This window comes from Filobasidium floriforme, assembly GCF_021052385.1.
Source record: "Filobasidium floriforme strain CBS 6241 chromosome Unknown HD553scaffold_2, whole genome shotgun sequence".
NCBI lineage: Eukaryota > Fungi > Basidiomycota > Tremellomycetes > Filobasidiales > Filobasidiaceae > Filobasidium > Filobasidium floriforme.
The window spans coordinates 1,112,220-1,128,654 of NW_025763623.1; the positions used below are offsets into that span (position 1 = coordinate 1,112,220).

At 54.0% G+C, this 16,435-nt stretch overlaps 6 protein-coding genes across 6 annotated transcripts; 2 read left to right on the forward strand and 4 right to left on the reverse strand.

Moving 5' to 3' along the window:
- The first annotated feature begins 27 nt into the window (after positions 1–27).
- HD553DRAFT_291924 (acyl-CoA dehydrogenase/oxidase) lies at positions 28–2,038 on the forward strand. The gene is made up of 8 exons (XM_046178393.1): positions 28–191; positions 270–518; positions 587–856; positions 918–966; positions 1,031–1,236; positions 1,319–1,591; positions 1,670–1,798; positions 1,875–2,038. Exons 1-8 carry the CDS (start codon positions 129–131, stop codon positions 2,010–2,012), a joined length of 1,377 nt encoding a protein of 458 aa, XP_046039770.1. The 5' UTR covers positions 28–128; the 3' UTR covers positions 2,013–2,038.
- Positions 2,039–4,446, reverse strand: HD553DRAFT_304665 (cyclophilin-like domain-containing protein). The gene is made up of 12 exons (XM_046179040.1): positions 4,371–4,446; positions 4,268–4,280; positions 4,148–4,198; positions 4,000–4,063; positions 3,829–3,930; positions 3,651–3,764; positions 3,505–3,570; positions 3,229–3,433; positions 3,071–3,162; positions 2,815–3,007; positions 2,335–2,758; positions 2,039–2,268 (listed from the first exon to the last, which is right to left on the reverse strand). Exons 1-12 carry the CDS (start codon positions 4,379–4,381, stop codon positions 2,167–2,169), a joined length of 1,437 nt encoding a protein of 478 aa, XP_046039771.1. The 5' UTR covers positions 4,382–4,446; the 3' UTR covers positions 2,039–2,166.
- Positions 4,447–4,784: 338 nt separating this feature from the next.
- Positions 4,785–7,075, forward strand: HD553DRAFT_321806 (GLE1-like protein-domain-containing protein; the record flags this gene model as incomplete). The annotated part of the gene is made up of 6 exons (XM_046181248.1): positions 4,785–4,846; positions 4,922–5,118; positions 5,151–5,287; positions 5,425–6,114; positions 6,190–6,489; positions 6,557–7,075. The coding sequence occupies 6 exons, from the start codon at positions 4,785–4,787 to the stop codon at positions 7,073–7,075; spliced, it is 1,905 nt and encodes a 634-aa protein (XP_046039772.1).
- Positions 7,076–7,160: 85 nt separating this feature from the next.
- HD553DRAFT_304669 (putative glucose-6-phosphate isomerase) lies at positions 7,161–9,961 on the reverse strand. The gene is made up of 11 exons (XM_046179041.1): positions 9,765–9,961; positions 8,941–9,656; positions 8,551–8,839; positions 8,330–8,463; positions 8,202–8,234; positions 8,080–8,129; positions 7,915–7,998; positions 7,658–7,830; positions 7,511–7,584; positions 7,368–7,433; positions 7,161–7,284 (listed from the first exon to the last, which is right to left on the reverse strand). The coding sequence occupies exons 1-11, from the start codon at positions 9,784–9,786 to the stop codon at positions 7,243–7,245; spliced, it is 1,683 nt and encodes a 560-aa protein (XP_046039773.1). The 5' UTR covers positions 9,787–9,961; the 3' UTR covers positions 7,161–7,242.
- Positions 9,962–10,713: 752 nt separating this feature from the next.
- HD553DRAFT_339056 (uncharacterized protein) lies at positions 10,714–12,016 on the reverse strand (the record flags this gene model as incomplete). The annotated part of the gene is made up of 3 exons (XM_046182404.1): positions 10,714–11,551; positions 11,638–11,852; positions 11,951–12,016. 3 exons carry the CDS (start codon positions 12,014–12,016, stop codon positions 10,714–10,716), a joined length of 1,119 nt encoding a protein of 372 aa, XP_046039774.1.
- A 241-nt stretch (positions 12,017–12,257) lies between these two features.
- Positions 12,258–15,971, reverse strand: HD553DRAFT_304673 (uncharacterized protein). Its single transcript, XM_046179042.1, has 4 exons — positions 15,807–15,971; positions 14,691–15,737; positions 13,249–14,616; positions 12,258–13,189 (listed from the first exon to the last, which is right to left on the reverse strand). Exons 1-4 carry the CDS (start codon positions 15,864–15,866, stop codon positions 12,470–12,472), a joined length of 3,195 nt encoding a protein of 1,064 aa, XP_046039775.1. The 5' UTR covers positions 15,867–15,971; the 3' UTR covers positions 12,258–12,469.
- Positions 15,972–16,435: the final 464 nt, after the last annotated feature.

Here is a 16,435-nt window from a genome sequence, read left to right on the forward strand (position 1 = left end):
GAACAGCAGTGAACAGCAGCATGAGCAGGTTATAGTGGATCAGCAACACCGATATTCAACAACCACAACTTGCACACCAAGTCTTGTAATTCACCGACTGCTACCACGAACATACAAAGCACCATAACATGTCTACCAACACTTCGTCCCACCCGGTCACCACCTACATCGGCGAATCGGCTTGGTCCCTGGTGCGTGCCGACGCTCCTGTCTGTTTGTCCTTACACATGTCTAATCTGCCTTTTCGAACGCGATATCTTGTCCTACAGATCGAGCCCCGCTTCTCCAGCTTTGCCAAAAAGACTCTTGAGAACCTCATCGACTTCCTCGAGACCGAGTGCCTCCCGGCCGAACACCTCTACCATGCGCAGATCCCTCACGACCCCGTCCAGAGGTGGAAGGTCATCCCGCCTGTCATGGAAGAGTTGAAACGCAAGGCCAAGTCGAGAGGCTTGTGGAACTTGTTCTTGAGCAAGCTACATTACCCGGAGCATGGTGTGGATCTTACCAACCTGGAGGTGAGTCTACGCCTATAACAGCATGACATCGTGATAATCGGCTGACCCGTCGGCCCTTCCTTGTATAGTACGCCGTCATGGCCGAGATCATGGGTCACGCACCCCTCATCTGCCCCCAAGCGACCAATTGTGCGGCCCCAGACACGGGTAACATGGAAGTCCTCGCCCGTTACGCCAACCCGGAACAACAGAAGAAATACCTCTTGCCCCTCTTGGATGGACAGATCAGGAGCTCGTTCGCCATGACCGAGTTTGGGGTCGCCAGTTCGGACGCGACCAATCTGGCCACCAAGATCGAGAGGAAGAATGGAGAGGTCATCGTAACCGGCAGGAAATGGGTGAGCCGGACGGGGATCGCACGAATAGGATCGGAAGGCTGATGGGATGTTGGTCTCGCAGTGGATCTCAGGTGCAGGTGACCCTAGGAATGCTATCCATATCCTCATCGGTATGTTTCCGTAGGGCTTTTGAGACCTCACCTCGCACCTGCTCATCCCGTCCCCGTCTATCAGGTCTCTCGGACCCTGAGAACCCAAACCCTCACAAACGGTTCACGATCGTCTTGATCCCGGCCGACCACCCTAGCGTCAAGGTTGTCCGCCCGATGCAAGTGTTTGGATACGACGACGCTCCCGAAGGACACTGTGAGGTCTTGTACGACCATGTCAGGCTAAACGAGAAAGAATGTCTGGTCGGAGGTTGGGGACGCGGATTCGAGGTGGGTCTGCGGGGTCGCGGGACAGCCTAGTTCTCACGAGGACTACGGTGCTGAAACTTTCCCTTCCCTTGTCTCTCGCCAGATCATTCAAGGCCGACTCGGGCCCGGTCGAATTCACCACTGCATGCGATCGATCGGAACGGCGGAGCGCGCCCTGAACATGATGCTCGAACGGGTATCCGACCCCAAGCGAAAGACATTTGGCAAGCTGCTCAAGGAACACGGGACGATTGTCGGAGATATCGCCAAGTCTAGGTCGGAGATCGATGCAGCGAGGCTGTTGGTCTTGACCGCGGCGCATCGGATCGATATCGCCAGGGCCAAGGGGGCCATGAAGGATATCGGGATCGCCAAGGTGGGTCAACGACGGGGGTTCGAGACTCCAGACTGTACGCTGACAAGAACCCTATAACCCTATCGTCATCATCTCCAGTTCACGGTTCCGACGATGGCGCTCAAGGTGCTCGACCGGGCGATGCAAGCGTTTGGCGCCGAGGGTATCTGTCAAGATCAACCTTTGGCTCAGATGTTTGCCGGATTGAGAACCCTGCGTTATGCCGATGTGAGTTTCGATAGCTTACGACCGCCCATTGTCGCCCGAGACCTACAGCTAACCCTTTTTGACTTCTGCGATTTAGGGTCCCGACGAGGTACACATGCTGCAGATCGGGAGAGCCGAGTTGAAACGCGTGCCTATGCTCGCCGAACGCAGCAAGCGGATCAGGGACAAGCAAGAAGCGTTGGAAGGCAAGGGCAAAGTTCAGGCCAAGTTGTAGGCGACGGCACATGTGTAGTGACGACTGTGTAGGAACATTTTACGCTGAGGCGCTCTTCGTTGTAACAATAACAAAAAGAATAGCAGGTCTGCAATGTCGCTCTGCGGGGAGTCGACGCGCGCAAAAGTGACCGTACGTAGATCAAACAGAACCGTCACCGCCGACCGGAACCATGACCTCGATTCCTCCCCGAATCTCTTCTCCGCTCGACTTTCTCGTCTTTAATTGCTCGAGCTTTTGCTTTCGGGTCGATCACCTGAATAGAGCCGCTAACATTTCAGACAGGCATCTCGAGTCGTCGTACGTGCAGGACAATGCTTACTGTGTAGTCACTTTCCGCTCGTCTTGTCTGCTCTGCGTCGTCTTCTTTCGTCGCTTTCAAGGCGTGGGACATGAAGCCTATATCGTCGTCAATCTCCAGTCCACCGGTATCATCATCCAGACGTCGTGTCTCTTCGCCCTCCTTGCCGTCTTCGTCGTGCACAGCATCACTCGTACCCGCCTTTCTGATCTTGCCCGTAAAGCTGCTCAGCGCGCTGAGCACATCATCCTCATCCTTCTTGCCACTACGCTTCCCACGTCGTCCAGCCGAGTATTTGGCCAACTCCTGGTCGAGGAACGAAGGGCCAGACCGCTTCTTTCTTGGTGCATCGTCATCAGAATCATCGGAATCTGAACCAGCTCTCCGCTTGTCAAGTTTTCTGATTTTGGCTTGCATCTCCTCGATTTGGGCCTTTCTCGCATCACTAAAGGGAAGTCGCTTGAGCATTTGTCACTAACGCAGCGCATTCATGGAACTCACGCTGTGTTCTTCTTTTCAGCATCGTGCTTCGCTCTGATGCCAGATACATCGCCCTCTATATCACTGTCCGTCGGCTTTTTCACCGGCCGATTTAGTTCGACCGGTTTCTTCCCGATATTCCGCAGCGACTCCGGCAGCTCGACGTAAGTTTCAACGGGTCTCCCCGCGGCAGCGCTTTCATTGGGATCAACGACTGTTCAAATGAAAAAAGAGTCAGCGCCCGATTTCGCAATCGTGAGTATAGGGTGTAACTGACAATCTGGTCGCGCCATCACCTTCTTCTTCCCCCCAGCGAGCACCCCGCTATCCTTGTCCTCCTCGTCCCCAAAACTTAAAAGACCTGTGTTTCTGTAGAACCTCGATTGTTTGAGCTCAAATCACCGCGGAGCTCTGAAACCGTGAACTGATACCGACTTTTTGGCGCCCTTCCGCTTGTCCAACCGCTCCCTCTCAGCATTCGCCGCCTGACGAGCTGCGAGCTGTTGTCTCTTTTCCTCCGCCGTAATCCTGGGCACGATATCCGTATAGGGATTCTCGATGATCCGTGCCGAGGTAATCTTGGGCGGGAAGAGCGGTCGTTCTTGCTTGTCGAGCTCGAGGTTGGCGATTTTTAGAACGTCTGAGAAATCGGGGAATCCAGAAAGTTAGTCAGTGGCGAAGAGGTAGTTCGCTCGAATCGAGAAAGCTCACTGTAGATGGTGGGACCGTTAACCCTCCCAAACAAGGTATGTTTATTCTGCAACTCATCGGCCCTGTCTGCAGCACGTCTCACAGCGCAGATGAGCATCAGTCCTGCCTATTTCATAGCAAGGATCGAAAGAATCGGATGCGCTTACCTAATGTGATGAACCATTGACTCGTATTAGACCTCTTGTCCCCGTTATTTGCGAACGCTATTAATCCTCTTCGATTGAACTTGAGCCTGGAATGCGTTTCGTTCTCGAACGGTTCTACCGCAAGACGAGGACTGAGTCAGGTTCGTTAACAGTCAAGTCGTTGCTCAATGGGGCTCACCTCCGTAGAAAGACTCTCCTCCCATCCCTGTCCCAGTAGGATCACCCGTCTGCGCGATAAACCCAGGCACGATCCGGTGAAAGATCACATTATCGTAATAACCTGTACAAGCCGTGTTACCGTTAGCCTTGTGCTTCCGGCGGCGGGTTGAAACCATCAAGGTCGCCTGACCTTCCATGATCAATGCCAGGAAATTTCTGCATGCTTTCGGAGTTTCCTTGCACCAAAGTTCGATCTGTATGCATGAAGAGTCCACGGTCAGCTTAACACGACTGAAGCACAATATGGCTGATAATTCGTCATAGTTGACGGGACTTGCTTCGATTTCCCCCATTGTCGTTTCAATGATGACCTTTCCCGTAGGAGGCGGCTGCAAGATCAAACAAGTCATTGTGAGCTAGCCTGTGATAAGCAGCTCAACTTGCATGGTTCGACGTACCTCTGTTGTATATCTGCATGTTTGCAGGTTGTGAGGGATTCGTGTTTAGCTTCTTTCCGAGATGTATCGTTGCCGACCAGGTGCGGAGCATTGTTCGACTCACAAGCTACTCATGGCAGACTACCCTCTTCCTTCGATGCGTGTTCAGTGTATAGGAGTGATCCTGGCTTCTAGGGCAGAGATTGTTATTAGAGTACTGTGGTCAACAATATAATTGCGTACTTGTACATCTTAACTTGACTGACCTCGGGGAAGGTGCATGGCCCGGTTCACTTCGAGTCTCGGCTCAAAGCGATCTCTCGAGGGCAAGTCCCGTTATCGCAACGGAACACCGAATACGATACAGACTGAGATGACTCTGGATCTTGTAAATCTAGACACTTGACCCGCCTCGTAACCAATGAACAGTCTGGACAGATAGATCCAACTAGCGATATTTGAAGATAGTGATACACCCCCACCAAAAACTTCGGAACCATAAGCATATAGCAAACGGAAGCTCGCAGGAACTTGCAGGATGAGGTTCGCTATCCCAGATTCCGATAGCGAGGAAGAGTTTGTCGTCCACGATACACCTATGTGAGTCGGTATCCAGCAGCACAATCTTAGAAGTTGAGCTCAGCTTGACTTCGTAATGACCCTGCTTACTTCTAGACGAACTCGAACATATCGCAAGACCCGCAAGTCTGGTTACGGAGTCCCCTCAACTTCCGGACGAAGTGACTCTGGTTCTTCCAGCGGTAGCGGTCCAGCGGGGTTCACCTCGACGAGCGACGAAGATGACAACCTAGATGATTCCGTCTCGATATTGTCTTCGGGGGATGAAGAGGTCGATTACAGTTTCCGTTATCGTGAGGCGAGCAGCACCCCAGCCGGGACAAAGCTGAGACTGGCATCGACGCCGCGTTCGAGCTCGAAATCGACTCCGGCGATCCAACTGCCGACTCCGTCTGCGCAACAGACACCATTGTCACAGACGTCGAGACTCAAGATTGGGCTGTCCAGGCGGTCGACTTTAGGGTATAAAGGGGGTCTGGCGGTGCGCGAGGATGAGTGGGAACGCTGGGAGCGGATATCGAGGGAGCAAGTAATGGTATGTCCTGTCACCACTGATTGAACCCAAAGGTATCTGGCTGATACCCCTCTCATCTTGACAGCTCAAAGCTCGGGAAGACTCGCTGGCTTTCAACCGTGACCTCGCTTCAACGCCTGAAAAGATCAAACAGGCTTCTCACGTCCGAGAATCTCAAGCGATGACCGAAATACAATCCTTGTTATCATCACTCGAGCTCGAGCGGACGGAGGCGGACAATCAAGCGAAACGAGAATTTCACGCTCGTAATCAACTCCTCTGGGAAGGGATCGACAGGACGATCGCTGCTGTCCAGGCTGAAAAGAGGCGGATAGCGGAAGAGGAGAAACGCCAGGCAGAAGTACGGCGGAAAGAAGAAGAGGAGGTCCAGAGGAAACGGGATGAAGAGAGACGAAGGGAGGAGGAGAAACGGAAAGCCGAGGAGGCCCGAATACGCGCTGATAAGGCCGAGCGGGAACGCCAGGAAGCTGAAAAGGCCAAGCGGGATGCCGAACTAAAGCAAACTCAGGCAGAGGAACAACAAAGGCTCTTCGAAGCCAGCCGAAAGAACGCCGAGCAAAACGCCTTGACGAGCTTGCAAAAGAACGAACAGAGGTGGGAGAAGTGGGTCGAGCATCAGCGGAGGACCAAGGTAGAGGTCATCGAGCGGGTCAAGGCGGATGATGGGTTGAAGAAGAATATCGGGCCGATCAAGAGGAAGATAACGAGGAGGATCGGGCAGATCGTCAACACGCGCGAGTCGATCGTCAGCATTGTGAGTTCTCAATCGTCCGGGTTGCGTCCAACGAGTCCGCTGACGCTTGTCCGAGTGTGTACATGGCTACGATAGACACAAGCCATCCACGAGGACCTCTGCGCGGTGCTATCCCACCAAGCGTCAGCAGCCGAGCCCGTACCATTTTCTCGCGACCTACCAATCGCCTACATGTACCTGTTGTCGCACATCTCGAAAGCTCTGCTCCATCAAGCAGAGAACGAGGTCTTGGCCAAGGCCGAGGCTGCATTCCCTCTGGCAAAATTAGTCGTAGGGCTGATGCTACGGGGTCACGCAGCCTTGGGAGAGGTCTTGATTGCGAGGTTCGTGAAAAAGTGTCCTTGGGTGCTGCCATTCTACCCAGCCAAACGCGAGGTTAGTCTAACCCTATTACCGCTCAAACACGACCTAGAAGCTGAACGCGTATGATTCGACATGCCAGGGTCAACCTCAGGCAGAGTACGAAGTCTCGCTCGGGCACAAGAAGGGAGACGCCAACGAGGATACGGTCCAGTACAACAACCGCATGTCAGCCATAGTGACCCTTTACCTCGCGATCTGTGCGGTCGATATCAAGACGATCGTGCCGACCGTCTTTCCTCAGCCTCAAAGTCAGCAACAACTGGACAAACTGATCCAAGCCAATTTCCGCACGTCAATCTTGTGGATGTGGACGGCGGGGATCTGCAAACAACCCTTGCCCGCCCTCGAGACGGCACCGCAGTTGATGGTGGCGGCTTTCGAGATGGTCGGGCAGGATCTCGTCAATGCTTACGGTACCCGGCAAGTCGGCAAGATGGTCCAGGCCATTCTGGAGCAGGGCCTCGGACCAGAAGGTGCCAAGGAGGGCATTATCTCACAGAAGGCATTGGCTTCAAGACAGCAATTGCGTCTGGTCTGCGAGCCCTTCATGGCGAATGGTCAATTCCCTGACAATCCTGCTAAGATTTGGAAGGCGTGATTTATACCACTTGCACGATGCGCTACGAAAGCAAACGACCGAATCTAGATCAAATCTGTATCACACGTAGAATTGTGAATCGAGCCTTTTTGTTTCGCGAATTATCGTTAATCAGGGACATTCACGTCTAGCTACAAGTTGCTCTTGATCTGATCGGACGCCACGATTCACTTCCTGTTCTTCTGGAAAAAGTGGATGAGACCGGTAGTCTGTGAAGGTAAATGTCGCAGAGCCCAGATAACTATGAGCATCGCCGTCTACACTTGCGACAATCGAAACAAAAGCGACGTACCGAGCTGTCGTGACCCTTGACCTTGTCGGCATCTCCCAGCTGAGCCAAGATATTCTTGGCCAAGACCTGCATCGCGCCAACGGTTGATCAGCACTCTAGTCTTTACTATCCTGTGAAAACGCCTTTTCGCCCAGGAAACTCACCTTTCCGAGCTCGACACCCATCTGGTCGTACGAGTTAATTCCCCAGATGGCACCCTGGACGTGGATCTTGTGCTCTGCCAATACAATGAATGACACCTCGATCAGTCGACTTGAAACAAGGCAAGCCATATGCAGAGCGACACCTACCGTAAAGAGCGATCAAGCTACCCAGAGTCTTGGGGGTGAGCTTCTGGAACATGATCGAGTTGGTAGGCTTGTTGCCGGCAAAGATCTTGCTCTTGACGAGAGCATCGTTCTTGGCCTGTTCAGGTCCGAGCTCCTCGATGACCTGTTCCTCGGTCTTTCCGAAGGCGAGGGCTCTGTGGGCGCGAAGCGGGGAATAATGTTGGAATCGATCAGCACACAATTCTGTAACACAGACTTGTGATAAAACCGAGACGTACTCAGGCTGAGCGAAGAAGTTGGACAACAAGATGCTGTGGTGGTTTCCGATCTTGTTCTGCGTCTCGACGGGCGCCAAGAAGTCGCTGCAAGAGAGTTCACGAACGGATCAGAAATGCTGTAACTAGGTGTCGCCAGCTATTGCTGCTGTTCGAGAGGAAACTCACCAAGGAATTAACTTGGTTCCCTGGTGGATGAGCTGGTAGAAGGCGTGTTGCTATGATACGAAACTCTCTTCATCAGCTCGGGGGTCGCAAAGTAGTCCGCGTACAAACAATTCTTGACTCACACCGTTGGTACCGGACTGTCCCCAGATGATGGGCTGTTCGATTGGAAATACAGAGGGAAGGACAAGCGTTGAGCCATTGCCCATCCGTCTCCCTGCCTTGAACTCCTGGCAAGTCGCGATCGGCTTACCCCGGTCTGGTATCCGACAACGTCACCCGCCTTGGTCACGCTCTTTCCGTTCGACTCCATGTCTCCCTGCTGGAAGTAGTCGGCAAACTTGTGCAAGTACTGGTCGTAAGGCAACAAAGCCTGAGTCTGGGCGCCTGTAGGTGACGATGATTACATTTTCATGAGGCCCGGGCAATCAGCTTCAGCCCAACCGAGTGGCTGCGCAAGCACACAAGACTGACCGTAGAAGTCGTTGTACCAGATTCCGACGAGGGCCAAGATGACCGGCAAGTTGTCCTCCAACTTGGTCTCCTTGAAATGCCTGTCCATCTCGTGGGCACCCAACAAGAGCTGCTCAAAGTTCTCGTACCCGATCGACAAGGCGATGGAGAGACCGATGGCGGACCAGAGCGAGTATCGTCCGCCGACCCAGTCCCAGAATTTGAACATGTTCGACGAAGAGATCCCGAACGAGGTCACGGCGGAGGTGTTGGTGGAGAGGGCGACGAAGTGCTTGGCGACGTGTTCCTTCTGCGAGGGGGTCGGGGGGCCATATGCAAGTTTGATCAAGCGAGTCAGCAAAAAGGCGATGATCTGGATAACATCACCTTGACGTATCACGATGCACTCACGTCCTTGGCGCTGGACAAGAACCAGTCCCTAGCCGACTCGGCATTGGTCATGGTCTCCTGGGTGGTAAACGTCTTACTGGCGACGATGAACAAGGTCCTCTCGGCGTCACATTCCTTCAAGACCTCGGCGATATCAGAACCATCGACGTTGCTGACAAAGTGCATCTTCAAGTCTCGCTTAGAGTAGGGCTTCAAGGCTTCGGTGACCATGACGGGGCCGAGGTCGGAACCGCCGATACCGATGTTGACGACGTCGGTGATGGACTTGCCGGTGTATCCCTTCCACTCGCCCGAACGGACGGCATCGGAAAACTGTTTCATGTGGTCCAAGACCTCCTTGACCTCGTCGGCGCCTTCCTCCTTGATGTCAAACTGACCACCAGCCTGGGGGAAGACGTTTCGGAGGGCGACGTGCAAGACGGCCCGGCCCTCGGACGTGTTGATGTGTTCTCCCTTGAACATGGCGTCCCTGAACTCGGGCACCTTGGCCTCCTCGGCGAGCTTGAGCAACGTCGACCAGATCTCGGGAGTAATCAAGTTCTTTGAATAGTCGAGCAGGATCTTGTCCTGTTCTCCGGACGAAGGGGACTGGTAGAGTCGAGAAAAGGTCTCAAATCGAGAGCCAGACGAGGCATCCTGGGCGAACAAGTCCTTGAGGGTGAGCGAGGCGTGTTGCTCGTCGTAGATCTTTTGCAGCTTTTGCCAAGAAGCGTATTCTGTCGAGACAAATTCCGGGAAGGTAGGGATGATGGGTAAAGTGGAATGTCAGCAAAGGCAGGTTCGGATAAAAGGGTATGGTTTTCAGTTCGCAGCGGTTAGCTTACCGGTAGCGGGTCGTCCGTCCATTTTGTTTAGTATTTCAAGATTTGTTTGTTTGGTATGAGACAGTGGAACGAGGTGTATGTGTGCGTGGTATCGTTATCTAGAAGAAAGTGAAGGATGTAGATGGTGACTTGTAGCTGGTAGTTATCGAGTTATCCGTCGAGATCCGTGGTCCCATCACATCACATCATCCGAATTCCGAAGCAGCCAGGGACGAGGGTCGACGAAGAGTCTCACCTCTTTTCAGGAGCGCATTCATCATCATCCATCCATTCCAGAATCTCCCCTCTTCTCCCGCTCCCGGCCTATCTACCCGACCTCGTCCGGTCCGGAACCGCCGTACCCTCGTACAGACATCCAACCATCATGTCCAAGGTGCAATCTAGAAGCTAGAAGAGATTCAATCGAACTCATTTACTGATCAAAACATGACCACCCACACAACGCGGTCCGGGATCGACGATGACAACGACAACAACAATCGGCCGGACGCCCGAGCCTTCCACCGAAAACACGCCGAACATCTCACCGTCGCTGTGGATCCCGAAACTTGAATATGTTCGACCAGCACGGTGAGCCCGACCAGACCGAAGGTGACGGCGTCGCTCGTACTGCAAGAACGTAATGGATGCGATCGACGGTGTTGTATGATACAGTTTATAAACGGACACGATCCGGGCTCTCGAGATGTTTCGAGCGTAAAGCATAGGTGTAGGTCGGATGCAAGAGTAGGAGAATTTTGTCGGACTTGAGAGGAGATGGGGTAGGTTGCGGTCGTAGGTAGGTAAGGTGTCCGAGAAGCAGTCGATAGGGTTTGATGATAAGCGAGCAGGTGGTGGGCAGGTCTGTAACGTCGCGTCTGACGTATTGTAAGAGGTTTGCCAGCGTGCAATTCCTGAGTAGCCTGGTGGAGTATGAAACGGCCGGACAAAAGGGACGAGCCGTAGAACCTTATCGACCTCCCTTGCCGCCCCTGCCTCGACCTCTGCCCCTGTTCTTCTTCTTCTTCCCCCGGCCACTCTTGCCCCCGCCGCCGTTCGCATTCCCGCCATCCTTGTTGTCCGAACCGGGCGTCGTCGTCCCCGCCGGTTCCTCCTCACCAGACTTGTCGACGTCCTTGTTGTCAACAACGACCGCGGCAGGTTCGTCCTTGGTCGGTTGCGCCTCGGGGACTGCAGGGCTGGCCTCGGTTTCAGTCTCGACTTCGACTTCGATCGGCTTGTCATTCGTCTTGGGTGCGTCAACCTGAGCAGACGGACCTGCCTCGCCGCCAGCAGCAACTTTAGCAGTAGAAGGAGCAGGAGCCACAGTGACCGGCTCATCCTCCTTGTCCTTCTTCCCTGTGCTCTTCACGCTCGCATTACTCTTGATCGTCCCGCCGGCCGCAGCAGCGCTCCCGACCGAACCCTTCTTCCCACCTTTACTCCTCTCCCGCTCTCGTTCTCGCTCCCACATCCCACCCAGGTTCAGGTTGACTCGACGCACACCTTCGATCTGCGCTTGCTGAGTCTGAGAAAATGATGACGAGGTACTGCTCCTCGATCGACCCAAATCCGGTCGAGCGTTGGCATTGGCATCCTGATCTTGACCTTGATTTCCTGCAGAAGTCTCGGCGGGAGGCAAGGAGATGACAGGAGGAGCTTCGGTTGGCTCTTCCGCCAACGATGTTGGGGAAGAGGTCGTCGATCGGGCAGGCGGCATGTCCTGCTTCGAAGGGGTCGGACGACGGGATTGAGAGTAATGAGGGGTCAAGTTAGACTGAGTAGGATGATTAATCGAGATCATCCGGCTGCGAAAGGAAGATTACACCAAGTATGATCAAGTCAATTCGGGCCGTCCTGTCTGGTCGACGAGTGACGTTTCTTGTGTGCTCACTTTTCAACTGCGCTGGCAATACTTTGTACCCTCAATCTTCCCTCTTCACCCAAGACGGCATGACCCTGTCCTACAGCTCCGTACCCGACAGTACTGCCACCTACACCGGGTTGCGGTGCTTCATACGAGACGATCGATTGCGGCTTATTATTGTTCGCTCCGGCAAGATCCTCGTGTACACTGTGAGCTAATAGCGAGTTGGTCTCCGATCCTTCCTGTAACAGTCGCAATCATTTCGAAGGCCAGGCCGAATCGCTCATCAGTACGCCTGGATCAGATCGTGATAGTGTTCTTGTGCTTATCTCTAACTCACGCCTTCATCGTGCCTCGTCCGTTTCCGAGGGAAACAACATGCGAAGGCCGACCAGATGCCAGACATCTTTCTTGACTACAAGTCTTGCACTCTACCGTGCGGATGAACCTTGTGTTGGCCTGCGATAGATGCCTTTTACGAAGAATGATGGTCGACTAGGTCGATTTTGATGACCTCCGTGAGCAGATGTCTGGTCGAGCGGTCCGTTGGAAGGATCTCGCAAGAATACCCTGGCAAGGATTCGATACAGGGTCTCCAGATTGCTGGCTGGTGAGCTTGTGAACGATGTAATTGAAATCAAGTGAAGGTTGATGAAAGATGACTCTGACACAGTTTTTCTCATGAGATCCGGCCCAGTGCCGAGCCTAACGTCACCCCATCTCCGTATCCGCGCGGTAAGCGGGCACCAAGGTCAACCGAGGCTGCATCAAGCACCAAGTATCATATACATTCAGGCTTCGATACTGTAATATATTCTGCTACGACGATATTCAATCTACTCTCGTGTACTTGCTCCATCTACTTGGCTTTATGGATCTCCCGCAAACTCTGACTAGCCGTCCCGTAAGCAGGTCGCACTAGCAGCGCATCCTTGTCACCCGCGCCCGCCTGCATATCATCTTGCTCGTTCTCTCGAGGCGTATATCCCGCAGACCCTGTACTTGTCCTTCGATGCTCGGCAAAGTAATCATCTTCGCTAACGAGCTCTTCGGTCTTCGGGAGTGGAGATCCAGGTGGGTTCCCGGCAGGGTCCATCGTTCCCGCAGCCGACTTGGCGACCACGGCGCTCACCGCGGTCGTCGGCGTTCCAGGCTTGAACATCGTATCGGGTCTCGCACGGATGGAGAGGATTGAAGCGCTAGATGACGATTTTCGACTTCGTACAGAGTTTCGCGTTGTTGAAGATTGAACCGGCGAGCTAGACATCGAAGCCGCAAGCTCGACGGTCACGTCTTCATTTGGTGTGTCGAAAGTCTGCTTTGGGAACGGGATGCGTGCCGCGTCGTCCTCGTTGGCGGTAGCGATATTCAGCGGAAGATCATGGTCTTCCATTTTCACGTAATCTTCATCCTCCTTGGCTTCTACTTGGACAGTTGATGGAGACTCCGGCTCCCCGGTTGCACTGAGGGCGGTCACAGCGGAGGGTGAGATCACGACTGTCGCCTCAACTGTATTGCCCTCTGGTTCTTCAGCCTGCATGAAGACCTCGGCCTGCTCCGGTCGAGGTGTGGTGTCGGTCTAAGACGAGCAGTTCAGCTTCGCGGTCTATCTTGAATCTAGGTACCGCATCGACGCACCTCCTCATTTCGGACAGTATCTCGCTCCACACCTGGCGAATTATCGTTGCTGACAGGCATTATCTGGTCTTGCGGCACACTTTGTACCTGTTCATCGTTCCTGGTCGAGCCATAAAGCTGATGCCCATGTAGACCGTCAAAGACCAGGGTCAGGAGACCGATGAGTTCAATCCCGCTCTTGCTGAGTTGCTGCAAAATCTCCTTGGCTTCCTCGAGACCCGCTTGGACATTGACGAGCACAACAGCCGCCTCCCCATCGTCATCAGCGTCCTGCTCCGGGTCGACCTCGAGACATTGCTCGATGAGATCCTTGATCTTGCTCAAGGCTGCATCCGAGCGTATGTGGACGTCTTCGGCTGTCGTCGCCACATTCTGGACATTCTTGGCCAGGCCAGCAACATCGTTGCCAGAGGACTGGGTATTCGCTCGATCACTTGCGCCCAACGACATCAATAGCCTGATGCAAGCCTCAAGCATGATTTTGCTACGCTCGTCCGACGATTTGCGGAGCTTCGCCTGCAGGCGAGTCATAGCGACCCGGCTTGGCGTCCCGCGGGTGGAAGGCCGGGTCGATGTCGCCGTGGATATGATGGATCGCGTTGGAGATGGCGCTCGACCGATGGCGTGTGAATTTTCAAAGATGGACGATTGTGACGTGCCCAATGGACCGCTATTTCGAGCGGCTTGAAATGAAGATTCTGATGGTCGCTGATATCGAGCCAACGGGCTGTCCGGCAGACCATCGAGTCCATCGTCCCGACGAGCTGGCAAGTACACCATGCTTTGTCGGTGAAGACGGAGATGAGCTGGGGCTATCTTCGGCTCCTCGATGTCCCTCAAGTAGGACATGGAAGTCGAGGGTCGCATGTGACGACTGGCTCGAGAAGGGGCACGAGGTTCGGATGAGATCAAGGCGTGAGACCTGCGGGTTTCGTCCATTCCACGGACCGAGTCGATCGTTGTTGATCTAGCGGGAGTGTGCAAGCTCGTCCTAGGCAACGTTTGCTGAGAAGAGGATTGCAAGAGCTCTTTGCGTCTGCGTCTGCTTTCAGCGAGATCGTTCTCGTCCGCTATACTGCTAGTGGAGATAGTGCTCTGAGGACGAGATCGTTCAGGGGTTTCTGAGACGGGGCTTGCGCGCGATATGCTTGTTAACCTGCTGGACCCTGACATCATCGAGCCAGAAGGTGAGGTGCTACTCCTGAGGTCGCGGCGGCTAGAAGCTTCAGTCACCGATAACCCAGATCTGTCTTGAGAGCGGCCAGATACCGATGCGCTGATGGAAGGAGACCCAAAGTCTGAGTGTCTAGAAGCCGTATCGTATCGAAGCTGATGTCGCTCTATGGTAGAGGGGCGGGTAGGGGTAGACTGTGGCGGAAGAAGAAATAGCCTTTAGTATCGGGATCGAATGTTCGGACGGAAGTGCTCCCATGGGTACGAACCATGTCGCTACGGAACTCGGCTGGTAGAGCAGCCCTTCTCTTGCTCGATGGATCATCCCCGGATCCCAGGCGACCGCTCCCGCTCCTCATCCACATATCAACCTTTGCTTCAGCAGGCATCTCGTCCTCCGGATCTGGTTGTTGGGCAACTCCGTGTCGTACGGAAGAGCGGGACGAGGCTAAGGTACGAGATGCGTCTACTCGCAGCTCGCTGCGGTCGAATAGGTGATCTCTGTCCGCTGGACTAGACACACGAATCGGTCGATCGTCTGCATTCGCTCGCGATCGCCGATTGTTCTCGAGTCGATATGTCAAGGTGTCATCGTCCTGACCGCCAAAGTCTCGGACTGTGCTGTTCGATACGCTCCTGCCTGCGCTGCTGCCGTCGCCCTTGTCCCTGGACGACCTGTATGCATCCCCACTGGATAACAGCTCGTCGGCCCCATGACGGCCGCTGCGCCTATCGTCGTGACCGTGAGCTTTGCGAGACTTGGTCGGATAGTATCCATCAAGAGCAGCAGATGCGGTAGGAGTAGGCGTCCTTGACGGGGAGGTGTCGTTCGGGGAGGAATAGGCGCTCGACCGGTGCGAGCGCGAAGATTCAGGACTTGCTCGCAGATATCGTCTTTCGCTTGGTGAGCCATGCTGACCATTCATGGTTTCGTGAAGACCGTTGTGCTCCGAATGCCGGGAGTATGACGTTGAAGGGCGATAAGGAGAATCCCTTCTAGGTAAAGCCGTGTCTCGCTTGTCGAAATCGTATCCAGTTCGCACAGCTCGGACGGATCCATCCAAGATCGTAGACCGTCTCCCCAATCCAACATCGGCAACTCCGCCTCCAGGTCGAGACCTCAGTGACGAGCTTCTCGCTAGGGGAGAAGCTGAGCTGCTACCTTGCAAGCTCAATCGGTTCAAGCGTGTTCGGAAGTCGTCAGGTTCGTTGTGGAACGATGAGGGGGAAGCAGAACTGTAGCGAGAAGATCCAGCATGATGCTGCCGCGAGCCATCGAGCGACATTCTACTCGGACGATAGCTAGAAGGAGGTGTCTGGGATTTAATGTTATACGGTCAGTAACGAGTTCAGGTCTGGGCCTTGAGATCCATTGAATGACCCACTTCATAAGTCTGGCGTGATCGCAGTTCGTGACTTCCTGTGAGTCTTGACGGGGTATCCATGTTGACGAACAAGCTCAATGACTCGTCATGCTCTCGTGAAGTCGGTAAAGCAGTGCCAAGCAGGTGAGAGCAAATGCGTTCAGAGGCTACTGCACTGAATGAGTTGTACAAGCTGAGAGTTAGGGTTCTGAACGTTGTTATGGATATGTTCGAGCTTCTGCGCGATCCGCACCGTACGTGATCGGCTTGTTTTGTTGATCTTTTCGACATCGGAGCCGAGGAAGCCTAACCCAACTTCCGTCAGCCGTGTCAAGAGGGAGCAAGGGCAGAATCCGGCTTGATTCAGGCTAGAGACAGTAGTGTTCTCCAATTGTTACATGGGTATCGATATTGATCGCCTCGACGCATCTAATATTTGGTACAGCAGGCCGTCACCCCTCGCCTTAATCCCCTCGAGTGGCCTTTCTGTCCACCATTCGTAAGCTGATCGGAACTCTCTCTCCATCCTTGGCGTCGATGAGAACATCGCTCCGGCCACCAGTCGTCGTATGATGTGTCGTAGGCTCCGGAAGGAAGAATTGTTCGCCATACATCCCGGCAAGAGCGATAACCATCCCAAATGTTCCTAT

Bases quoted from the DNA above. Each gene is read 5' to 3' on its own strand.
- HD553DRAFT_291924 (XM_046178393.1), top strand. From the start codon at position 129: ATGTCTACCAACACTTCGTCCCACCCGGTCACCACCTACATCGGCGAA. The intron at 192-269 runs GTGCGTGCCGAC...CTTGTCCTACAG, and splicing joins GCGAATCGGCTTGGTCCCTG to ATCGAGCCCCGCTTCTCCAG. The intron at 1,237-1,318 runs GTGGGTCTGCGG...GTCTCTCGCCAG, and splicing joins GTTGGGGACGCGGATTCGAG to ATCATTCAAGGCCGACTCGG.
- HD553DRAFT_304665 (XM_046179040.1), bottom strand. The intron at 3,008-3,070 runs GTCAGTTACACC...TCATTTGAACAG, and splicing joins GGTGATGGCGCGACCAGATT to TCGTTGATCCCAATGAAAGC. The intron at 2,759-2,814 runs GTGAGTTCCATG...ACTTCCCTTTAG, and splicing joins GCTGAAAAGAAGAACACAGC to TGATGCGAGAAAGGCCCAAA.
- HD553DRAFT_304669 (XM_046179041.1), bottom strand. From the start codon at position 9,786: ATGGACGGACGACCCGCTACCG. The intron at 8,130-8,201 runs GTGAGTCAAGAA...TTCGTATCATAG, and splicing joins GACAGTCCGGTACCAACGGT to CAACACGCCTTCTACCAGCT. The intron at 7,831-7,914 runs GTACGTCTCGGT...TCGCGCCCACAG, and splicing joins AACTTCTTCGCTCAGCCTGA to AGCCCTCGCCTTCGGAAAGA.
- HD553DRAFT_304673 (XM_046179042.1), bottom strand. From the start codon at position 15,866: ATGGATACCCCGTCAAGACTCACAGGAAGTCACGAACTGCGATCACGC. The intron at 14,617-14,690 runs GTTCGTACCCAT...CTTCCGCCACAG, and splicing joins CCGAGTTCCGTAGCGACATG to TCTACCCCTACCCGCCCCTC. The intron at 13,190-13,248 runs GTGCGTCGATGC...TGCTCGTCTTAG, and splicing joins ATACTGTCCGAAATGAGGAG to ACCGACACCACACCTCGACC.